This window comes from Bos mutus, chromosome 27, assembly GCF_027580195.1.
Source record: "Bos mutus isolate GX-2022 chromosome 27, NWIPB_WYAK_1.1, whole genome shotgun sequence".
NCBI classification, from domain to species: Eukaryota; Metazoa; Chordata; class Mammalia; order Artiodactyla; family Bovidae; genus Bos; species Bos mutus.
In genome coordinates, this window is record NC_091643.1 from 11,289,176 (window position 1) to 11,307,113 (window position 17,938).

At 39.6% G+C, this 17,938-nt stretch overlaps 1 protein-coding gene and 1 non-coding gene across 2 annotated transcripts in view; both read right to left on the bottom strand.

Moving 5' to 3' along the window:
• The window catches only part of ADAM32 (ADAM metallopeptidase domain 32), a 169,401-nt gene that overhangs the window by 126,319 nt on the left and 25,144 nt on the right, over positions 1-17,938 (bottom strand). Inside the window, exon 7 of the mRNA XM_070364108.1 lies at positions 8,000-8,071. Within this exon, the coding sequence (XP_070220209.1) occupies positions 8,000-8,071 (72 nt within the window). The remainder of the gene's footprint in view (positions 1-7,999; positions 8,072-17,938) is intronic.
• Positions 317-389, bottom strand: TRNAR-ACG (transfer RNA arginine (anticodon ACG)). Its single transcript has one exon. It is a non-coding gene; the product is annotated as a tRNA-Arg (tRNA).

Below are 17,938 nucleotides of genomic sequence, written 5' to 3' on the forward strand. Positions count from 1 at the left end.
GCAGTAATACTAGATGCCAAAATACATGGAACTATATCAAAGTTTTGAGTGAACATAAATTAGAAATCTAGCATTTTATTCATACTGAGTCAAACAAGTGGAATCAAAATGTCATAAATATTTTAGATAGGCAAAATTCATAAATTTTCCAAAATATATATTACACACACTAAGAAAGAAAGGAAAGAAAGGGAAGTCACTCAGTCATGTCCAACTCTATGCGACCCCATGGACTGTAGCCCACCAGGCGCCTCCGTCCATGGGATTTTCCAGGCACGAGTACTGGAGTGGGTTGCCATTTCCTTCTCCAGGGGATCTCCCCCATCCAGGAATCGAACCTGGGTCTCCTGCATCGTAGGCAGACGCTTTACCGTCTGAGCTACCAGGGAAGTTTATACACACTATTTATACATACACACACACACACACACAAGGCTTGAGAAATAACAACAACATCAAAAAAGAGACAGAGAAATCAAAACACACAAACTAAATGAAATGAGAAGACCGAATACGAAACAGAAAAAGTAAAACGTCATCATATAATCTAGTTGTTTTCAGACATGGCTGCTCATTAGAAACACATCTGGAGCTCTGGAAAACAAAAGCGGTACCTTGGCAATTGCATTTGTTTTTTAATTCCAAGAAAATTCTGATATACATTTAATTTTTAAAAAGTGATTACAGGATTTTCTATTAAATGGTAGTTTTAGTGCTACTTAGAGCTTCCCTGGTGGCTCAGATATCTTCCTGTAATGCGGGAGACCAGGGTTTGATCCCTGGGTAGGAAAGATTCCCCTGGAGAAGGAAATGGCAACCCACTCCAGTATTCTTGCCTGGAGAATCACATGGACGGAGGAGCCTGGTGGCTATAGTCCACAGGGTCGCAAAGAGTCAGACACGACTGAGCGACTTCACTTTCACTTTAATGATACAGGATTCTATTATTTTCTGTTGACAAACCATGATACAATCTCATTAAAACAAATAATCATTATATAATCAAAAGAGTAAAATATGTTTATCAGTTTCACAATCAATAGGCAAACAAAACATAAAAGATAATTGTAATTTCGAGTCATAATTGAAACATGATGAACCTAAGAGTATAAAATAATTACGTACTAATTGGGGGATTAAGTAGAGTGATATGCTAAGTGGAAGACCATACATGCACATGTTTTCATCCACCCAGTGACTCTATGTCATTTGGTTCAGTTGAATTCAGTTCAGTCGCTCAGTCATGTCTGACTATTTGCTACCCCATGAACCACAGCACGCCAGGCCTCCCTGTCCATCACCAACACCTGGAGTTCACCCAAACCCATATCCATCGAGTCGGTGATGCCACCCAACCATCTCATCCTCTGTCGTCCCCTTCTCCTCCTGCCCTCAACCTTTCCCAGCATCAGGGTCTTTTCAAACAAGTCAGGTCTTCGCATCAGGTGGCCAAAGTATTGGAGTTTCAGCCTCAACATCAGTCCTACCAATGAACACCCAGGACTGATCTTTAGGATGGACTGGTAGGATCTCCTTGCAGTCCAAGGGACTCTCAAGAGTCTTCTCTGACAACACAGTTCAAAAGCATCAGTTCTTCGGTGCTCAGCATTCTTTATAGTCCAACTCTCACATCCATACACAACTACTGAAAAAAACGACAGCCTTGACTAGATGGACTTTTGTTGACAAAGTAATGTCTCTGCTTTTTAATACGCAGTCTAGGTTGGTCATAACTTTCCTTCCAAGAAGTAAGTGTCTTAATTTCATGGCTGCAATCACCATCTGCAGTGATTTTGGAGCCCCTTAAAATAAAGTCAGCCACTGTTTCCACTGTTTCCCATCAATTTGCCATGAAGTGATAGGACTGGAGGCCATGATCTTAGTTTTCTGAATCTTCAGCTTTAAACCAACTTTTTCACTCCCCTCTTTCATTTTCATCAAGAGGCTCTTTAGTTCTTCTTCACTTTCTGCCATAAAGGTGGTGTCATCTGCATGTCTGAGGTTATTGATATTTCTCCCGGCAATCTTGATTCCAGCTAGTGCTTCCTCCAGCCCAGTGTTTCTCATGATGTACTCTGCATATAAGTTAAATAGGCAGGGTGACAATATACAGTCTTGACGTAAGTATTCCTTTTCCTATTTGGAACCAGTCTGTTGTTCCATGTCCAGTTCTAACTTGCTTCCTGACTTGGATACAGGTTTCTCAAGAGGAGGTCAGGTGGTCTGGTATTCCCATCTCTTTCAGAATTTTCCACGGTTTACTGTGATCCACACAGTCAAAGGCTTTGGCATAGTCAGTAAAGCAGAAATGTTTTTCTGGAACTCTCTTATTGTTTCCATTATCCAGCAGATGTTGGCAATTTTATCTCTGGTTGCCAGTATTCTGAACACCGAAGAATTGATGCTTTTGAACTGTGGTGTTGGAGAAGACTCTTGAGAGTCCCTTGGACTGCAAGGAGATTGAACCAGTCCATTCTGAAGGAGATCAGCCCTGGGATTTCTTTGGAAGGAATGATGCTAAAACTGAAACTCCAGTACTTTGGCCACCTCATACAAAGAGTTGACTCATTGGAAAAGACTCTGATGCTGGGAGGGATTGGGGGCAGAAGGAGAAGGGGACGACAGAGGATGAGATGGCTGGATGGCATCACTGACTCAATGGACGTGAGTCTGAGTGAACTCTGGGAGTTGGTGATGGACAGGGAGGCCTGGCATGCCGACATTCATGGGGTCGCAAAGAGTCAGACACGACTGAGAGCCTTCACTTTCACTTTCACTTTCCTCTGCCTTTTCTAAAACCAGTTTGAACATCTGGAAGTTCATGGTTCACGTAATGCTGAAGCCTGGCTTGGAGAATTTTGAGTATTACTTTACTATCGTGTGAGATGAGTGCAATTGTGTGGTAGTTTGAGCATTCTTTGGCATTGCCTTTCTTTAGGATTGGAATGAAAACTGACCTTTTCTAGTCCTGTGGCCACTGCTGAGTTTTCCAAATTTGCTGGCATATTGAGTGCAGCACTTTCACAGCATCATCTTTCAGGATTTGAAATAGCTCAACTGGAATTGCATCACCTCCACTAGCTTTGTTTGTAGTGATGCTTTCTAAGGCCCACTTGACTTCACATTCCAGGATGTCTGGCTCTAGGTCAGTGATCACACCATCGTGATTCTCTGGGTCATTAAGATCTTTTTTGTACAGTTCTTCTGTGTATTCTTGACACTTCTTCTTAATATCTTCTGCTTCTGTTAGGTACATAACATTTCTGTCCTTTATCAAGCCCATCTTTGCATGAATTGTTCCCTTGCTATCTCTAATTCTCTTGAAGAGATCTCTAGTCTTTCCCATTCTATTGTTTTCCTCTATTTCTTTGCATTGATCGCTGAGGAAGGCTTTCTTATCTCTCCTTGCTGTTCTTTGGAACTCTGCATTCGAATGGGTATATCTTTCCTTTTCTCCTTTGCTTTTCGCTTCCCTTTTTCACAGCTATTTGTAAGGCCTCCTCAGACAGCCATTTTGCTTTTTTGCATTTATTTTTCTTGGGGATGGTCTTGATTCCTGTCTCCTGTACAATGTCACGAACCTCTGCCCATAGTTCATCAGGCACTCTGTCTGTCAGTTCTAGTCCCTTAAATCTATTTCTCACTTCCACTGTATAATCATAAGAGATTTGATTTAGGTCATACCTGAATGGTCTAGTGGTTTTCTCCACTTTCTTCAATTTCAGTCTGAGTTTGACAATAAGGAGTTCATGATCTGAGCCACAGTCAGCTCCTGGTCTTGTTTTTGCTGACTGTATAGAGCTTCTCCATCTTTGGCTGCAAAGAATATAATCAATCTGATTTCAGTGTTGACCATCTGTTGATGTCCATGTGTAGAGTCTTCTCTTGTGTTGTTGGAAGAGGGTGTTTGCTATGACCCACACATGCTCTTGGCAGAACTCTATTAGCCTTTGCTCTGCTTCATTCTGTACTCCAAGGCCAAATTTGCCTGCTGCTCCATGTAACTCTTGACTTCCTACTTTTGAATTCCAGTCCCCTATAATGAAAAGGACATCTTTTCTGGGTGTTAGTTCTAGAAGGTCTTGTAGGTCTTTATAAAACCGTTCAACTTCAGCTAATTCAGCATTATTGGTTGGGACATAGACTTGGATTCCTGTGATATTGAATGGTTTGCCTTGCAAACGAACAGAGATCATCCTGTCATTTTTGAGACTGCATCCAAGTACTGCATCTCGGACTCTTTTGTTGACCATGATGGCTACTCCATTTCTTTGAAGGGATTCCTGCCCACAATAGTAGATATAATGGTCATCTGAGTTAAATTCATCCATTCCAGTCTGTCTTAGTTCACTGATTCCTAGAATGTCGATGTTCACTCTTGCCATCTCCTGTTTGACCACTTCCAATTTGCCTTGATTCATGGACCTAACGTTCCAGGTTCCTATGCAATATTGCTCTTTACGGCATCATTTGGTTCACTTTTACATTTAACGTAAATTATCAGTATGTATGATCCTATACTGTTTTCTTAATTATTTGAGGTTTATTTTCTGTAGGTCTCTCCTTCTCTTGTGTTTCCTGCCTAGAGAAGTTCCTTTAACATTTGTTGTAACGTTGGTTTCATGGTGAGGAATTCTATTAAACTTTGCTTGTCTGGAAAGCTTTTGATTTCTCCATCAAATCTGAACAAGAGTCTTGCTGGGTAGAGTATTCTTGGTTGTAGGTTTTTTCCTTTTATCACTTCAAATATATTGTGCCACCCCTTGCTTGTAGAAAAAGCCAGATTTCTGTTGAGAAATCAGCTGATAACTTTATGGGAGTTCCCTTGTATGTTATTTGTCCTTTTTCCCTTGTTTCATATTTTATCTTTGTCTTTAATTTTTGTCATTTTGATTACTATGAGTCTCAGTGTGTTCTTCCTTGGGTTTATCTTTGCTGGGACTCTTTGTGCTTCTTGGACTTGGTTGACTATATCCTTTCCCATGTTACGGAAATTTTCAGCTATTATTCTTCAAATATTTAATCAGGTCCTTTCTCTCTTCTCCTTCCAGAACCCCTGTAATGTGACTGCTCATGGGTTTCATGTTGTCCCAAGCATCTCATAGGCTGTCTTCACTTTTTTCATTATTTTTTCTGTATTCTCTTCTGCAGCAGTGATTTCCACCATTCTGTTCTCCAGGTCACTTATCCATTCCTCTGCCTCAGTTATTCTGCTATTGATTCTTCATCTCTAGTATACTGTTATCTCTGTTCATTTGTTCTTTAGTTCTTCTAGGCCTTTGGTAAACATTTTTTGCATCATCATTCTTTTTCCAAGACCCTGGATCATCTTCACTATCACCATTCTGAATCCTTTTTCTGGAAGGTTGCCTATCTCCACTTCATTTACTTGTTTTTCTGGAGTTTTTTCTTGTCCCTTCATCTGAAACATAACGTTCTGCTTTTTCATTCTGAGTAACTTCTGTAATGTGGCTTTTGTTCTAGCCATTGTAGGAGTGTGGTTCTTCTTGCTTTTTCTGTCTTCCTTCTGGTAGATGAGGCCAAGAGCCTGTGTAAGCTTCCTGATGGGAGGGACTGGCAGTGAGAGAAACTGGGTCTTGTTCTGGTGGGCAGGGCCATGCTCATTAAATCTTTAATCCAATTATTTGCTGATGGGTGGAATTGTGCTCCCTCTCTGTTAGTTGTCTGGCTTGTGGCAACCCAGCCCTGGGGTCTATGAACTCTGTGTGGGGTTAATGGCAACCTCCAAAAGGACTTACGCCAAGAGGCATTTTCCAGGACTGCTGCCAGTGCCATGATCCCTGTGGAAGCCACTGCTGACCCACACCTCCACAGGAGACCCTCCAACACTAGCAGGTAGGTCTGATTCAGTCTCCTGTGGGGTCACTGCTCCTTTCCCTTGGGTCTTGGTATATGGAAGATTTTGTTTGTGCCTTCCAAGAGTTGAGTCTCTGTTTCCCTCAGTCCTGTAGAAATCCTATAATCAAGTCCTGCCGCCTTCAAAGTCAGGTTCTGTGGGGATTCCCAGTCCCTTTGCCAGATCTCCTAGCTGGGAAACCTGACGTGAGGCTCAGAATCATCACAACAATGAAGGAGAACTTCTTTGGTATTACTGTTCTCCAGATTGTGGGTGGCCTAGCTGGCAGATACAGGATTTTATTTTATCATGTTTGCACCTCTCCTAGTGCCTCATTGTGGCTTCTTGTCTTTGGACATGGGGTGTCTTTTTTTTGGACGTGGGGTTCCAGCATCATCCTGTCAATGGCTGTTCAACACCTCGTTACAATTTAGGTGCTCTTGCAGGAAGAGATGAGTGCATGTTCTTTTATTCCACCATCTTGAACTGGAAAATTTGCACTGTGCTTTTATTGTACCATAGACTCCCTCAATCTGGCACTGAATTCACTAGGCTACAATTATGGATTTAAAATTTGTGAAGAGACTGAAGATATCACTATTCTTCTCTACATGCCCAATATCTGGTAACACAGATGTCATATTTAGCTCAATATTTGTCTTATTAAAGAATATATAAATATTTGTAAAAACATAGAAAAGAGATGCTTAATCAGCATTTTATAACCGGCAAATCTGGCAATTTGGACAAGAAGCTTTTAAAACAACATAATCCTGAAACAAGAATTGATGCTTTTGAATTGTGGTGTCGGAGAAGACTCTTGAGAGTCCCTTGGACTGTGAGGAGATCCAACCAGTCCATCCTAAAGGAGATCAGTCCTGGGTGTTCAGGGAAAGGACTGATGCTGAAGCTGAAACTCCAATACTTTGGCCACCTGATGCAAAGAGCTGACTCACTGTTAAAGACCCTGATGCTAGGAAAGATTGAGGGCAGGAGGAGAAGGGGACAACAGAGGCTGAGATGGCTGGATGGCATCACCAACTCGATGGACATGGGTTTGAGTGGACTCCAGGATTTGGTAATGGACAGGGGGGCCTGGTGTGCTGCGGTTCATGGGGTCGCAAAGAGTTGGACACGACTGAGTGACTGAACTTAACTGAATCCTGAAACAAAATAATTTTCATAAACCAAAATATTCCCTGGAAATTTAGTCATCTTTACCAGAAATATCTCAACTTTCTCCTAATGTTCCTTTTGCTCTTTTCCCTAATACTCATTTAATAAGTATTTTAATATCCTTCCCTAAATCTCTCCTGTCTCAAACTCTCAACTCACTTCCTGACAAGCTCTACAATCCTACAAATAGAATTGGAAATCAATAAAACTCACATTCTCTGTGATTTTCCACAGATATGATGATCAAATATTTCAGAAAAAAATCTACAGAATATGTTTTATCCCTGCTTTCTGAAATCGTTGAAGTATGGGAGAAACAAAGCAAGATTTTACTGAAAACAAACTGAGTTATCACCTCAAGAGTCTGAAGTTCAGACATCCTCAAATCGTTTTGGGGAATAAGTAATCCAGAGGAGCATTTAGACTACACTTAATCAGCTGCATGAATAAAACCATTAAAAAATCTTGATACTTTAATGTAAGCTGCTGCTGCTCCTAAGTCGCTTCAGTCGCGTCCGACTCTGTGTGACCCCATAGACAGCAGCCCACCAGGCTTACCATAAATGGTTATACCATCATTATTTCTGTGCCAATAAATATCTTATTAGCCAAACATTTTCTAGACTACATGCTGCTCTTCAAGTACCCTAAAACAAGAATTAAAGCTTAAAGAATTTCACTTAAAAATATCACCATTAAAAATTTTGTGGATTGAGAGAAACTCTAAAGTTGTGAACTATCAGAAAAATAATAATAAAACCATTTTGTTATGCAGGTTTGTTACATAAAGATTTCAAATAAAATATTTCTGATAGAACTAGTGCGATTTTGAATATTTGGTTCTTCACTGTTCTCTGGGAGTGACATGGAAGTAAGAAGACTGGAATATTTAAGTTCCTTTCTAGCTAGGGATAATCATACATTCATATCAAATATTCAAGTGCAAAGAAAAAGTAAAACACATACCAAAGCTTTGTCTACCACGATATGCATTTCTAGATAAAGAGGAATTAAATCAGTTGAAACAGTTGATTCTGGCTAGAAAAAAGAACAACAATATTTAAAGACTTGAAAACTTTCACAACTTGTTTATTCTAAACTTTTAGAATATTTACACCTTTATTTAATCATAGTTGAAATATATACATACATATACGCTTAAATTATAAGACGATGTTTTGATATACTTATGCAATGTGAAATAACTGCCACAATCATGCTGATTAACATATCAACTCTCATATAGTTACCATTTTCTTTTTTCTTGTGTGTGTGTGTGTGGTAAGAGCACATAAGATCAACCCTCTCAGAAAATTTAAATTTTACAATACAATATTGCTTACTACAGTTATGTTACTGTTTATTAAATTTCCAGAACTTACTCATTTGCATACATCAAACTTTATACCATTTAACCAACATTTCCCTGTTTCTGTTGGTCTGCAGCCTCTGACAAATACCACTGCACTGTGTCTATGAGTTTGACTATTGTAGATTCCACATAAAAGTGAGATGTAGTATTTGTCTTTCTGTGTCTGGCTTATTTTACTAACATAATGTCCTCAGTTCAGTTCAGTCATTCAGTCTTGTCTGACCCTTTGCTACCCCGTGCGTTGCAGCATGCCAGGCTTCCCTGTCCCATGACCAACTCCCGGAGCTTGCTCAAATTCATGTCCATTGCATCAGTGATGCCATCCAACTATCTCACCTTCTGTTGTCCCCTTCTCCTGCCTTCAATCTTTTCCAGCATCAGGGTCTTTTCCAATGAGTCCGCTCTTTGCATCAGGTGGCCAAAGTATTGGAGTTTCAGCTTCAAAACCAGTCCTACCAATGAATGTTCAGGATTGATTGCCCTTTAGGATTGACTGGTTTGATCTCCTTGCTGTCCAAGGGCTCTCAAGAGTCTTCTCCAACACCACGGTTCAAAGCATCTATTCTTCAGCACTCAGCTTTCTTTATGGTCCAACTCTCACAACCAAACAAGACTACTGGAAAAACCATAGCTTTGACTAGATGGATTTTGTCGGCAAAGTAATGTCTCTACTTTTTAATATGCTGCCTAGGTTGGTCATAACTTTTCTTCCAAGGAGGGTCTTTTAATTTCACAGATACAGTGATTTTGGAGCCCAAGAAAATGAAGTCTTTCACTGTTTCCATTGTTTCCCCATCCATTTGCCATGAAGTGATGGGACTGGATGCCATGATCTTCGTTTTTTCAGTGTTGAGTTTTAACGTCTTCAAGATTCATCCATATTGCCAAAAATGGCAGCACTTTGTTCTTAAGGCTGAATAACATTCCACTATATTGATAAATGTACATAACAATTTATTTAATCATTACTTATCCAGATACTCAGATTGGTTCATATTTTTGCTACTGCAAATAATGCTTCAGTGAACACAGGCGTGCATATATGTTTTCAAGTTAGTGCATTTATCTTCTACTAAGAAGAATTGATTTCAGGTCTTATATTCAAGTCTTTAATCCATTTTGAGTTTATTTTGTGTATTGTATAAAAGTTATCCATTCATTCTTTTGTATGTCACTGTCCAGTTTTCCTAATACCATTTATTGAAAAGTCTGTCCTTTCTCCATCATATATTCTTGGTTCTTCTGTCATAAATTTATTAACCATATATATTTGGGTTTATGTCTGTCTGTTGGGTTTATTTATAGTCTGTTCCACTGATCTGGATATATCTTTTCATGTCAGTATAATATTATTTTAATGAATATAGCTTTGTAATATACCCTGAAATCAGAGAGTTTGAAGACTCCAGCTTTGTTTCCTTTCTCAAGATTGCTTTGTTATTTGGTGATTGTAGTTCCATACAAACTTAAGGATTATTTTCCTGTTTCTTTGAAAAATACCATGGGAATTTTATAGGGATTGCACTGAATATGTAGATTGCTTTGGGTAGTATGCAAATTTTAACAACCTTGATTCTCCCAATCCATGAGCATGGAATATCTTTCCATTTGTTTGTGTCTTCTTCAATTTCTTTCATCTATATCTTGTAATTTTCAATATAGAGTTCTTTCACTTCCTTGGTTAAATTTATTCCTAGGTATTATATTCTTTTTGATGCATTGTAAATGGGTGTTTATTTCTACTTTTGACAGTTTATTAGTGGTGTATAGAAACACAACAGATTTCTGTACATTTGTTTTGTATCCTGCAAGTTTACTGAATTTGTTTATTAGTTTCAACAGTCTTTCTGTTATGGAGGCCTCTTAGATAAGCATCAAGGCTGCAGCCTGAGAGGCAGACTTCTAATTACATGCACATCTATTGGCTAAGTGTAATGTTTCCCAGACACTTCAGAGGGTGAGTGCTATCTTTGAGTGCTCCACCTGCCCTAGTTTTTAAAAGTATTACCCCAGTTTTTGAAGCTGCCCTCCAGGGAATGCTCCTTGATTGCCTGGCTCTGGTGGCTAGGGGGCTTGCATTTCTGAGACACAATGGACTGCAACTATTGAAGAGATGGCTCTTGGCAAGCTGCAAATCCCAGAGCACTGTGTAGATAACATACTGAGGAAGGCTTCAGGTTTAGCACACATCCAGTGCAAATGACAGAGCTTCTCTCAAGGAATGCAGTCTGTGGACACCATCTTGGCACACTCCCTTTGCCTTGCTCCAGCTCTCCAATATCTCCCAGAAAAGAGCATATACACTTATTTGAAGCCCCAGGTTTTATGACTGCTGCTAAGGAAACACTGCTAGATATCCTGGAGAACAGTGCGTACACTTGCAATCCCACAGGACTATATACATGTGCATACTTTTGAAAGCAGCTGCCTGAGGATCTAGTTTCCAAACAACCAGAATCTAAGTACTAAGAATCTCCCCTTCAAGACACTAATATGCTACTTGGATAAGCACAAAGTTTTGAGAGATGACAAAGAGCTGGAGCAGGGTTGAACAACAAGTTTCACTCTTACACAAGGACACGCCAAGATTAGGAGAGGTGGTTTTTCATCTACTGTATAAAAACCAACACAGAAAGTCAAGCAAGATGAAAAAACAAAGGACTGTGTTCCAATTGGAAGAACAAGATAGAAAACTCATAAAAAAAAAAAAAACTCAGTGAAATGGAGACATGTAATTTACCTGATAAAGAGTTTAAAGTACTTGTCTTAAAGATGCTCACTGAACTGGAGAGATGAGTCAATGAATATAGTGAGAACTTTAACACAGAGAGAGAAAATATAAGAAACTATCAAAGAATAGTCACAGAACTGTAGAATACAATAACAAGTGAAAAATACAGTAGAAAGGGTCAACAGTGGAGTAGGTGAAGCAGAAGAAAAAAATTTAGTCAACCCAAAGAAAATGCAGTGGAACTCAATAAGAGAAACCAAAAGAAGAGAGAATTTAAAATAGGAAAGATAGCATAAGGGGCTACAAAATAATAAACTAACAAACATTTGCATTTACAGAAGTCCTAGAAGGAGAAGAAAAAGGGGTAGAAATTTTGTCTGTAGAGACAATGATTGAAAACTTCCCTAATATGGGTGAGAAAACAGACATTTGGACTAGGGAAGCCCACTATCTTTTTTAAAAATGCAAAGATCCCCACTCCAAAGCCCATTATAATTTTAATGTCAAAAGTAAGAGCCACAAGAGAAAATGTTTTACATACAAGGGAATCGCTATAAGACTATTAGCAATTTTTCAGCAAAAAACTCTGCAGGCCAGAAAAGAATAGCACAATATATTCAGGATGCTAGAAAAAAATTCTAACTATCTCTTCTTCAACTCTGAATGATAAAGCTTCGAAGTTTTATAGACAAATAAAAATAAAAGAGTTCATCAATATTAAACCAGTGTGACAAGAAATTTTAAAGGGACTTATTTTAGTTGAAAAGAAAGTGTACTAATTAGTGATAAGAAAACAACTTTGGAAAGATGAAGATAAAAAGGTAACATACCAAAACATTTGAGATACAATTAAAACAGAAGAAAAATTGTAATACAAATGCCTAACTTAACTTTATACCTGAAGAAACTAGAAAAACAGGAGCAAACGAAAACCAAATCTACCGAAAGGATGAAATATGAAATAGAAATTAGAGAACAGAGCTTTTATCAAGATGGAAGAGTAAATAGATCCTGAGCTCACCTCCTCCCACAACCACATCAAAATCACAACTATCTTCAGAATAACCATGCATGAAAAAGATTAGAACTTACCAGAAAGGATCTTCTACAACTAAAAATATCAAGAAGTAACCAAAGAGACAGGTAGGAGGAGCAAACTCGCAAAATAATGAAACTTACAGCAACCTACAAACTGGAAAATAATTATACTACACAGATTATCCCATGGGAATAAGAGTTCTTGAGCCCCATGTCAAGCTCCCTTGTCTGGGAAGCAGCACTAGAAATCCAGCACTGGGAAGATGAGCCCCTTCTAAGCATTTTGCTTTGAAGGCCAGTGGAGCTTAATTTCAGGATCTTCACAGGACTAGGGGATAAAGAGATGTCAGTCCCAACATCACACACAAAATCTTATGTGCACCAGGACCCAGGGCAAAAGAATATGACAGGTGCCTAAGCTAGACCCACCTACTGATCCTGGAGAGTCTCAATAAGCAGGGGACGGCTGCAGCTCGCACTGGTGATATAACCACTGATAGTAGGCGTATTTGGAAACATTCAACCATGTGAACACTGCTACTAGTGGCTGCAATCTTGACACATTAGCATCAAGACCTACTTAAGACCTGGAATGCATATGACATCTCCTACAGAAGGCCAGTTCTCCAAAGTTGAGAAATGTAACTAACCTACCACATACATAAAAACACAAAGAGCAATTTAGGTTTAAAAAAAAAAAAAGAAGCAAAAAAAATACATTCCAGTAGAAGGAACAAGATAAAATTTCAAAAGAACTAAGTGAAGTAGAAATAGACAACCCACCCAAGAAAGAGGGCAGAAGAATGACTATAATGTGACCAAAGAACTGAGGAGGACAATAGATGCACAGAGCAAGAAGTTAGAAGTTCTTAACAAAGAGGTAAAAAAAAAAAAAAGAAAGAAAGAATGACCAGAGGTGAAGAATAACTGAATGTCCAAGGAGCAGTGGCTGCACGGGCTCAGGAGGGCCAAGAGGAGCCACTCCACGCTCAAGGTCAGGAGGGACGGCTGTGAGGAGCCACCCCTCGTCCAAGGTAAGGAGCAGCGGCTGTGCTTTGCTGGAGCACCGTGAAGAGATATCCCACGTCCAAGGTAAGAGAAAACCAAGTGAGACAATAAGTGTTGCAAGAGGGCATCAGAGGGCAGACACACTGAAACCATATCACACAGACCATTGCCTGGTCTAACTCAATGAAACTAAGCCATGCCCTGTGAGGCCATCCAAGACGGGAGGGTCATGGTGGAGAGGTCTGACAGAATGTGCTCCACTGGAGAAGGGAATGGCAAACCACTTCAGTATTCTTGCCTTGAGAAGCCCATGAACAGTATGAAAAGGCAAAATGATAGGATACTGAAAGAGGAACTCCCCAGGTTGGTAGGTGCCCAATATACTACTGGAGATGAGTGGAGAAATAACTCCAGAAAGAATGAAGAGATGGAGCCAAAGCAAAAACAATACCCAGGTATGGATGTGACTGGTGATAGAGGCAAGGTCCGATGCTGTAAAGAGCAATATTGCACAGGAACCTGGAATGTTAGGTCCATGAATCAAGGCAAATTGGAAGTGGTCAAACAGGAGATGGCAAGAGGGAACATCGACATTCTAGGAATCAGCGAACTAAAGTGGACTGGAATGGGTGAATTTAACTCAGATGACCATTATATCTACTACTGCGGGCAGGAATCCCTTAAGAGAAATGGAGTAGCCATCATGGTCAACAAAAGAGTCCAAAATGCAGTACTTGGATGCAATCTCAAAAACGACAGGATGATCTCTGTTCGTTTGCAAGCCAAACCATTCAATATTACAGGAATCCAAGTCTATGCCCAAACCAATAATGCTGAAGAAGCTGAAGTTGAACAATTCTATGAAGACCTACAAGACCTTCTAGAACTAACACCCAAAAAAGATGTCCTTTTCATTATAGGGGACTGGAATGCAAAAGTAGGAAGTCAAGAGTTACATGGAGCAGCAGGCAAATTTGGCCTTGGAGTACAGAATGAAGCAGGGCAAAGGCTAATAGAGTTTTGCCAAGAGAACGCACTGGTCATAGCAAACACCCTCTTCCAACAACACAAGAGAAGACTCTACACATGGACATCCCAGATGGTAAACACTGAAATCAGACTGATTATATTCTCTGCAGCCAAAGATGGAGAAGCTCTATACAGTCAGCAAAAACAAGACCAGGAGCTGACTGTGGCTCAGACCATGAACTCCTTATTGCTAAATTCAGACTTAAATTGAAGAAATTAGGGTAAACCACTAGACCATTCAGGTATGACCTAAATCAAATCCCTTATGATTATACAGTGGAAGAGAGAAACAGATTTAAGGGACTAGATCTGATAGATAGAGTGCCTGATGAACTATGGACTGAGGTTCATTACATTGAACAGGGACAGGGATTAAGACCATCCCCATGGAAAAGAAAAGCAAAAAAGCAAAATGGCTGTCTGAGGAGGCCTTACAAATAGCTGTGAAAAGGAGAGAAGCAAAAAGCAAAGGAGAAAAGGAAAGATATAAGCATCTGAATGAAAAGTTCCAAAGAACAGCAAGGAGAGATAAGAAAGCCTTCCTCAGTGATCAATGCAAAGAAACAGAGGAAAACAACAGAATAGGAAAGACTAGAGATCTCTTCAAGAGAATTAGAGATACCAAGGGAACATTTCATGCAAAGATGGGCTCAACAAAGGACAGAAATGGTATGGACCTAACAAAAGCAGAAGATATTAAGAAGAGGTGGCAAGAATACACAGAAGAACTATACAAAAAAGATCTTCATGACCCAGAGAAACAGGATGGTGTGATCACTGACCTAGAGCCAGACATCCTGGAATGTGAAGTCAAGTGGGCCTTAGAAAGCATCACTATGAACAAACCTAGTGGAGGTGATGGAATTCCAGTTGAGCTATTCCAAATCCTGAAAGAGAATGTTGTGAAAGTGCTGCACTTAATATGCCAGCAAATTTGGAAAACTCAGCAGTGGCCACAGGACTTGGAAAAGGTCAGTTTTCATTCCAATCCCAAAGAAAGGCAATGCCAAAGAATGCTCAAACTGCTGCACAATTGCACTCATCTCACACGCTAGTAAAGTAATGCTCAAAATTCTCCAAGCCAGGCTTCAGCAATACTGAACCGTGAACTTCCTGATGTTCAAGCTGGTTTTAGAAAAGGCAGAGGAACCAGAGATCAAATTGCCAACATCCGCTGGATCATAGAAAAAGCAAGAGAGTTCCAGAAAAACATCTACTTCTGCTTTATTGACTATGCCAAAGCCTTTGACTGTGTGGATCACAATAAACTGTGGACAATTCTGAAAGAGATGGGAATACCAGACCACGTGACCTGCCTCTTGAGAAACCAATATGCAGGTCAGGAAGCAACAGTTAGTACCGGCCATGGAACAACAGACTGGTTCCAAATAGGAAAAGGAGTATGTCAAGGCTGTATATTGTCACCCTGCTTATTTAACTTATATGTAGAGTATATCATCAGAAACGCTGGGCTGGAAGAAGCACAAGCTGGAATCAAGATTGCTGGGAGAAATATCAATAACCTCGGATATGCAGATGACACCACCCTTACTTATAGCAGAAAGTGAAGAGGAACTAAAAAGCCTCTTGATGAAATTGAAAGAGGAGAGTGAAAAAGTTGGCTTAAAGCTCAACATTCAGAAAATGAACATCATGGCATCTGGTCCCATCACTTCATGGGAAATAGATGGGGAAACAGTGGAAACAGTGTCAGACTTTATTTTGGGGGGCACCAAAATCACTGCAGATGGTGACTGCAGCCATAAAATTAAAATACACTCACTCCTTAGAAGGAAAGTTATGACCAACCTAGATAGCATATTCAAAAGCAGAGACATTACATTGCCAACAAAGGTCCATCTAGTCAAGGCTATGGTTTTTCCTGTGGTCATGTATGGATGTGAGAGTTGGACTGTGAAGAAAGCTGAGCTCTGAAGAATTGATGCTTTTGAACTGTGGTGCTGGAAAAGACTCTTGAGAGTCCCTTGGACTGCAAGGAGATCCAACCAGTCCGTTCTGAAGGACATCAGTCCTGGGTGTTCTTTGGAAGGACTGATGCTGAAGCTGAAACTCCAGTACTTTGGCCACCTTATGCGAAGAGTTGACTCATTGGAAAAGACCCTGATGCTGGGAGGGATTGGGGGCAGGAGGAGAAGGGGATGACAGAGGATGAGATGGCTGGATGGCATCACTGACTTGATGGACATGAGTTTGAGTCAACTCCAGGAGTTGGTGATGGACAGGGAGGCCTGGCGTGCTACAATTCATAGGGCTGCAAAGAGTCGGACACAACTGAGCATCTGAACTGAACTGAACTGATAGTAGATTAAATGATACAGAGGAATTGATCAGTGAGCTGGAAGAGAGTAGAGGAACTCACTGGTGATGACCAGAAAGAAAAAGAGAATGAAAAGAAATGAAGACAGTTTAAAAGATCTCTGGGGCAATTCCAAGAACACTAATATTCACATTATAGGGGTCCCAGAAGATCACAGAGAGAAAAAGCCTGACAAATATTTGAAAAAATAATAGCTGAAAACTTCTGAAAGCTGAAGAGAAGTGAAGCACAGAGACTATCATACAGGATTAACCCAAAAAGGAACAAACCAAGACATATTATAATCAAAATGGAAAAAAATGAACATAAAGAGAAAACAGTAAAAGCAGCAAGAGGAAAAGAAAACCAACTAATATAAGAGCACTCCCTTAAGGCCATTAGCTGATTTTTCTGCAGAAACTCTTCAGGCCACGAAAAAATTGGCACCATATATTTAATGTGATAAAAAGGAAAAAGCTAAAACTAAGAGTATGCTACCAAGCAAGACTTTCATTCAGATTTGATGGTGAAATCAAAGGGTTTACAGACAAGTAAAAATGAAAAGAAATCAGCACAATCAAACCAGTTTTACAACAATGGTAAAGGAACTTTTCTAGACAAAAAAAAATAAATAAATAAAAGGCTACAACTAGAAATAAGAAAATTTCAAAATAACTTTATCGGCAAAGGCAAACATACAGCAAAGGTAGGAACTCATACATACACAGAGTAACTGGGAAGGTTAGAAGACAAAAGTAAAATCATCTGCATCAACAAAGAGCAGTTAAGAGATACACAAAACATTCAAATGTAAAAATGTGATGTTGAAAACAGTAATTGTGAGAAGAGAGTACAAAGGCAAGTTTATTTAAATGCATTTAAAATTAAGGTATCAGCAACATGAGATAATCACATATATACACAGACCTCATGTTACCTCCAACACTTTGGCCACCTGATGCAAAGAACTGACTCATTAGAGAAGACCCTGATGCTGGGAAAGATTGAAGGCAGGCGGAGAAGGGGACAACAGAGGATGAGATGCTTGGATGGCATCACCAATACGATGGACATGAGTTTGAGCAAGCTCTGGGAGTTGGTGATGGACAGGGAAGCCTGGCGTGCTGCAGTCCATGGGGTCGCAAAGAGTCAGACACAACTGAGGAACTGAACTAACAGACCCACAGACAAAAATCCATAATAGATATACATACAAAAAAGAAAACAAATTCTAAACATACAACTAAAAATACTCAACAGTCATCAAAAACAAGAGGAGAGTACAAAAGAGGAAAAAGGAAAAAAAGATTTACAAAACAAATCCAAAAACAATTAACAAAACGGCAACAGGAACATTAATATTGATAATTATCTTAAATGCAAAGAAATTAAGTGTTCTAACCAAAACAT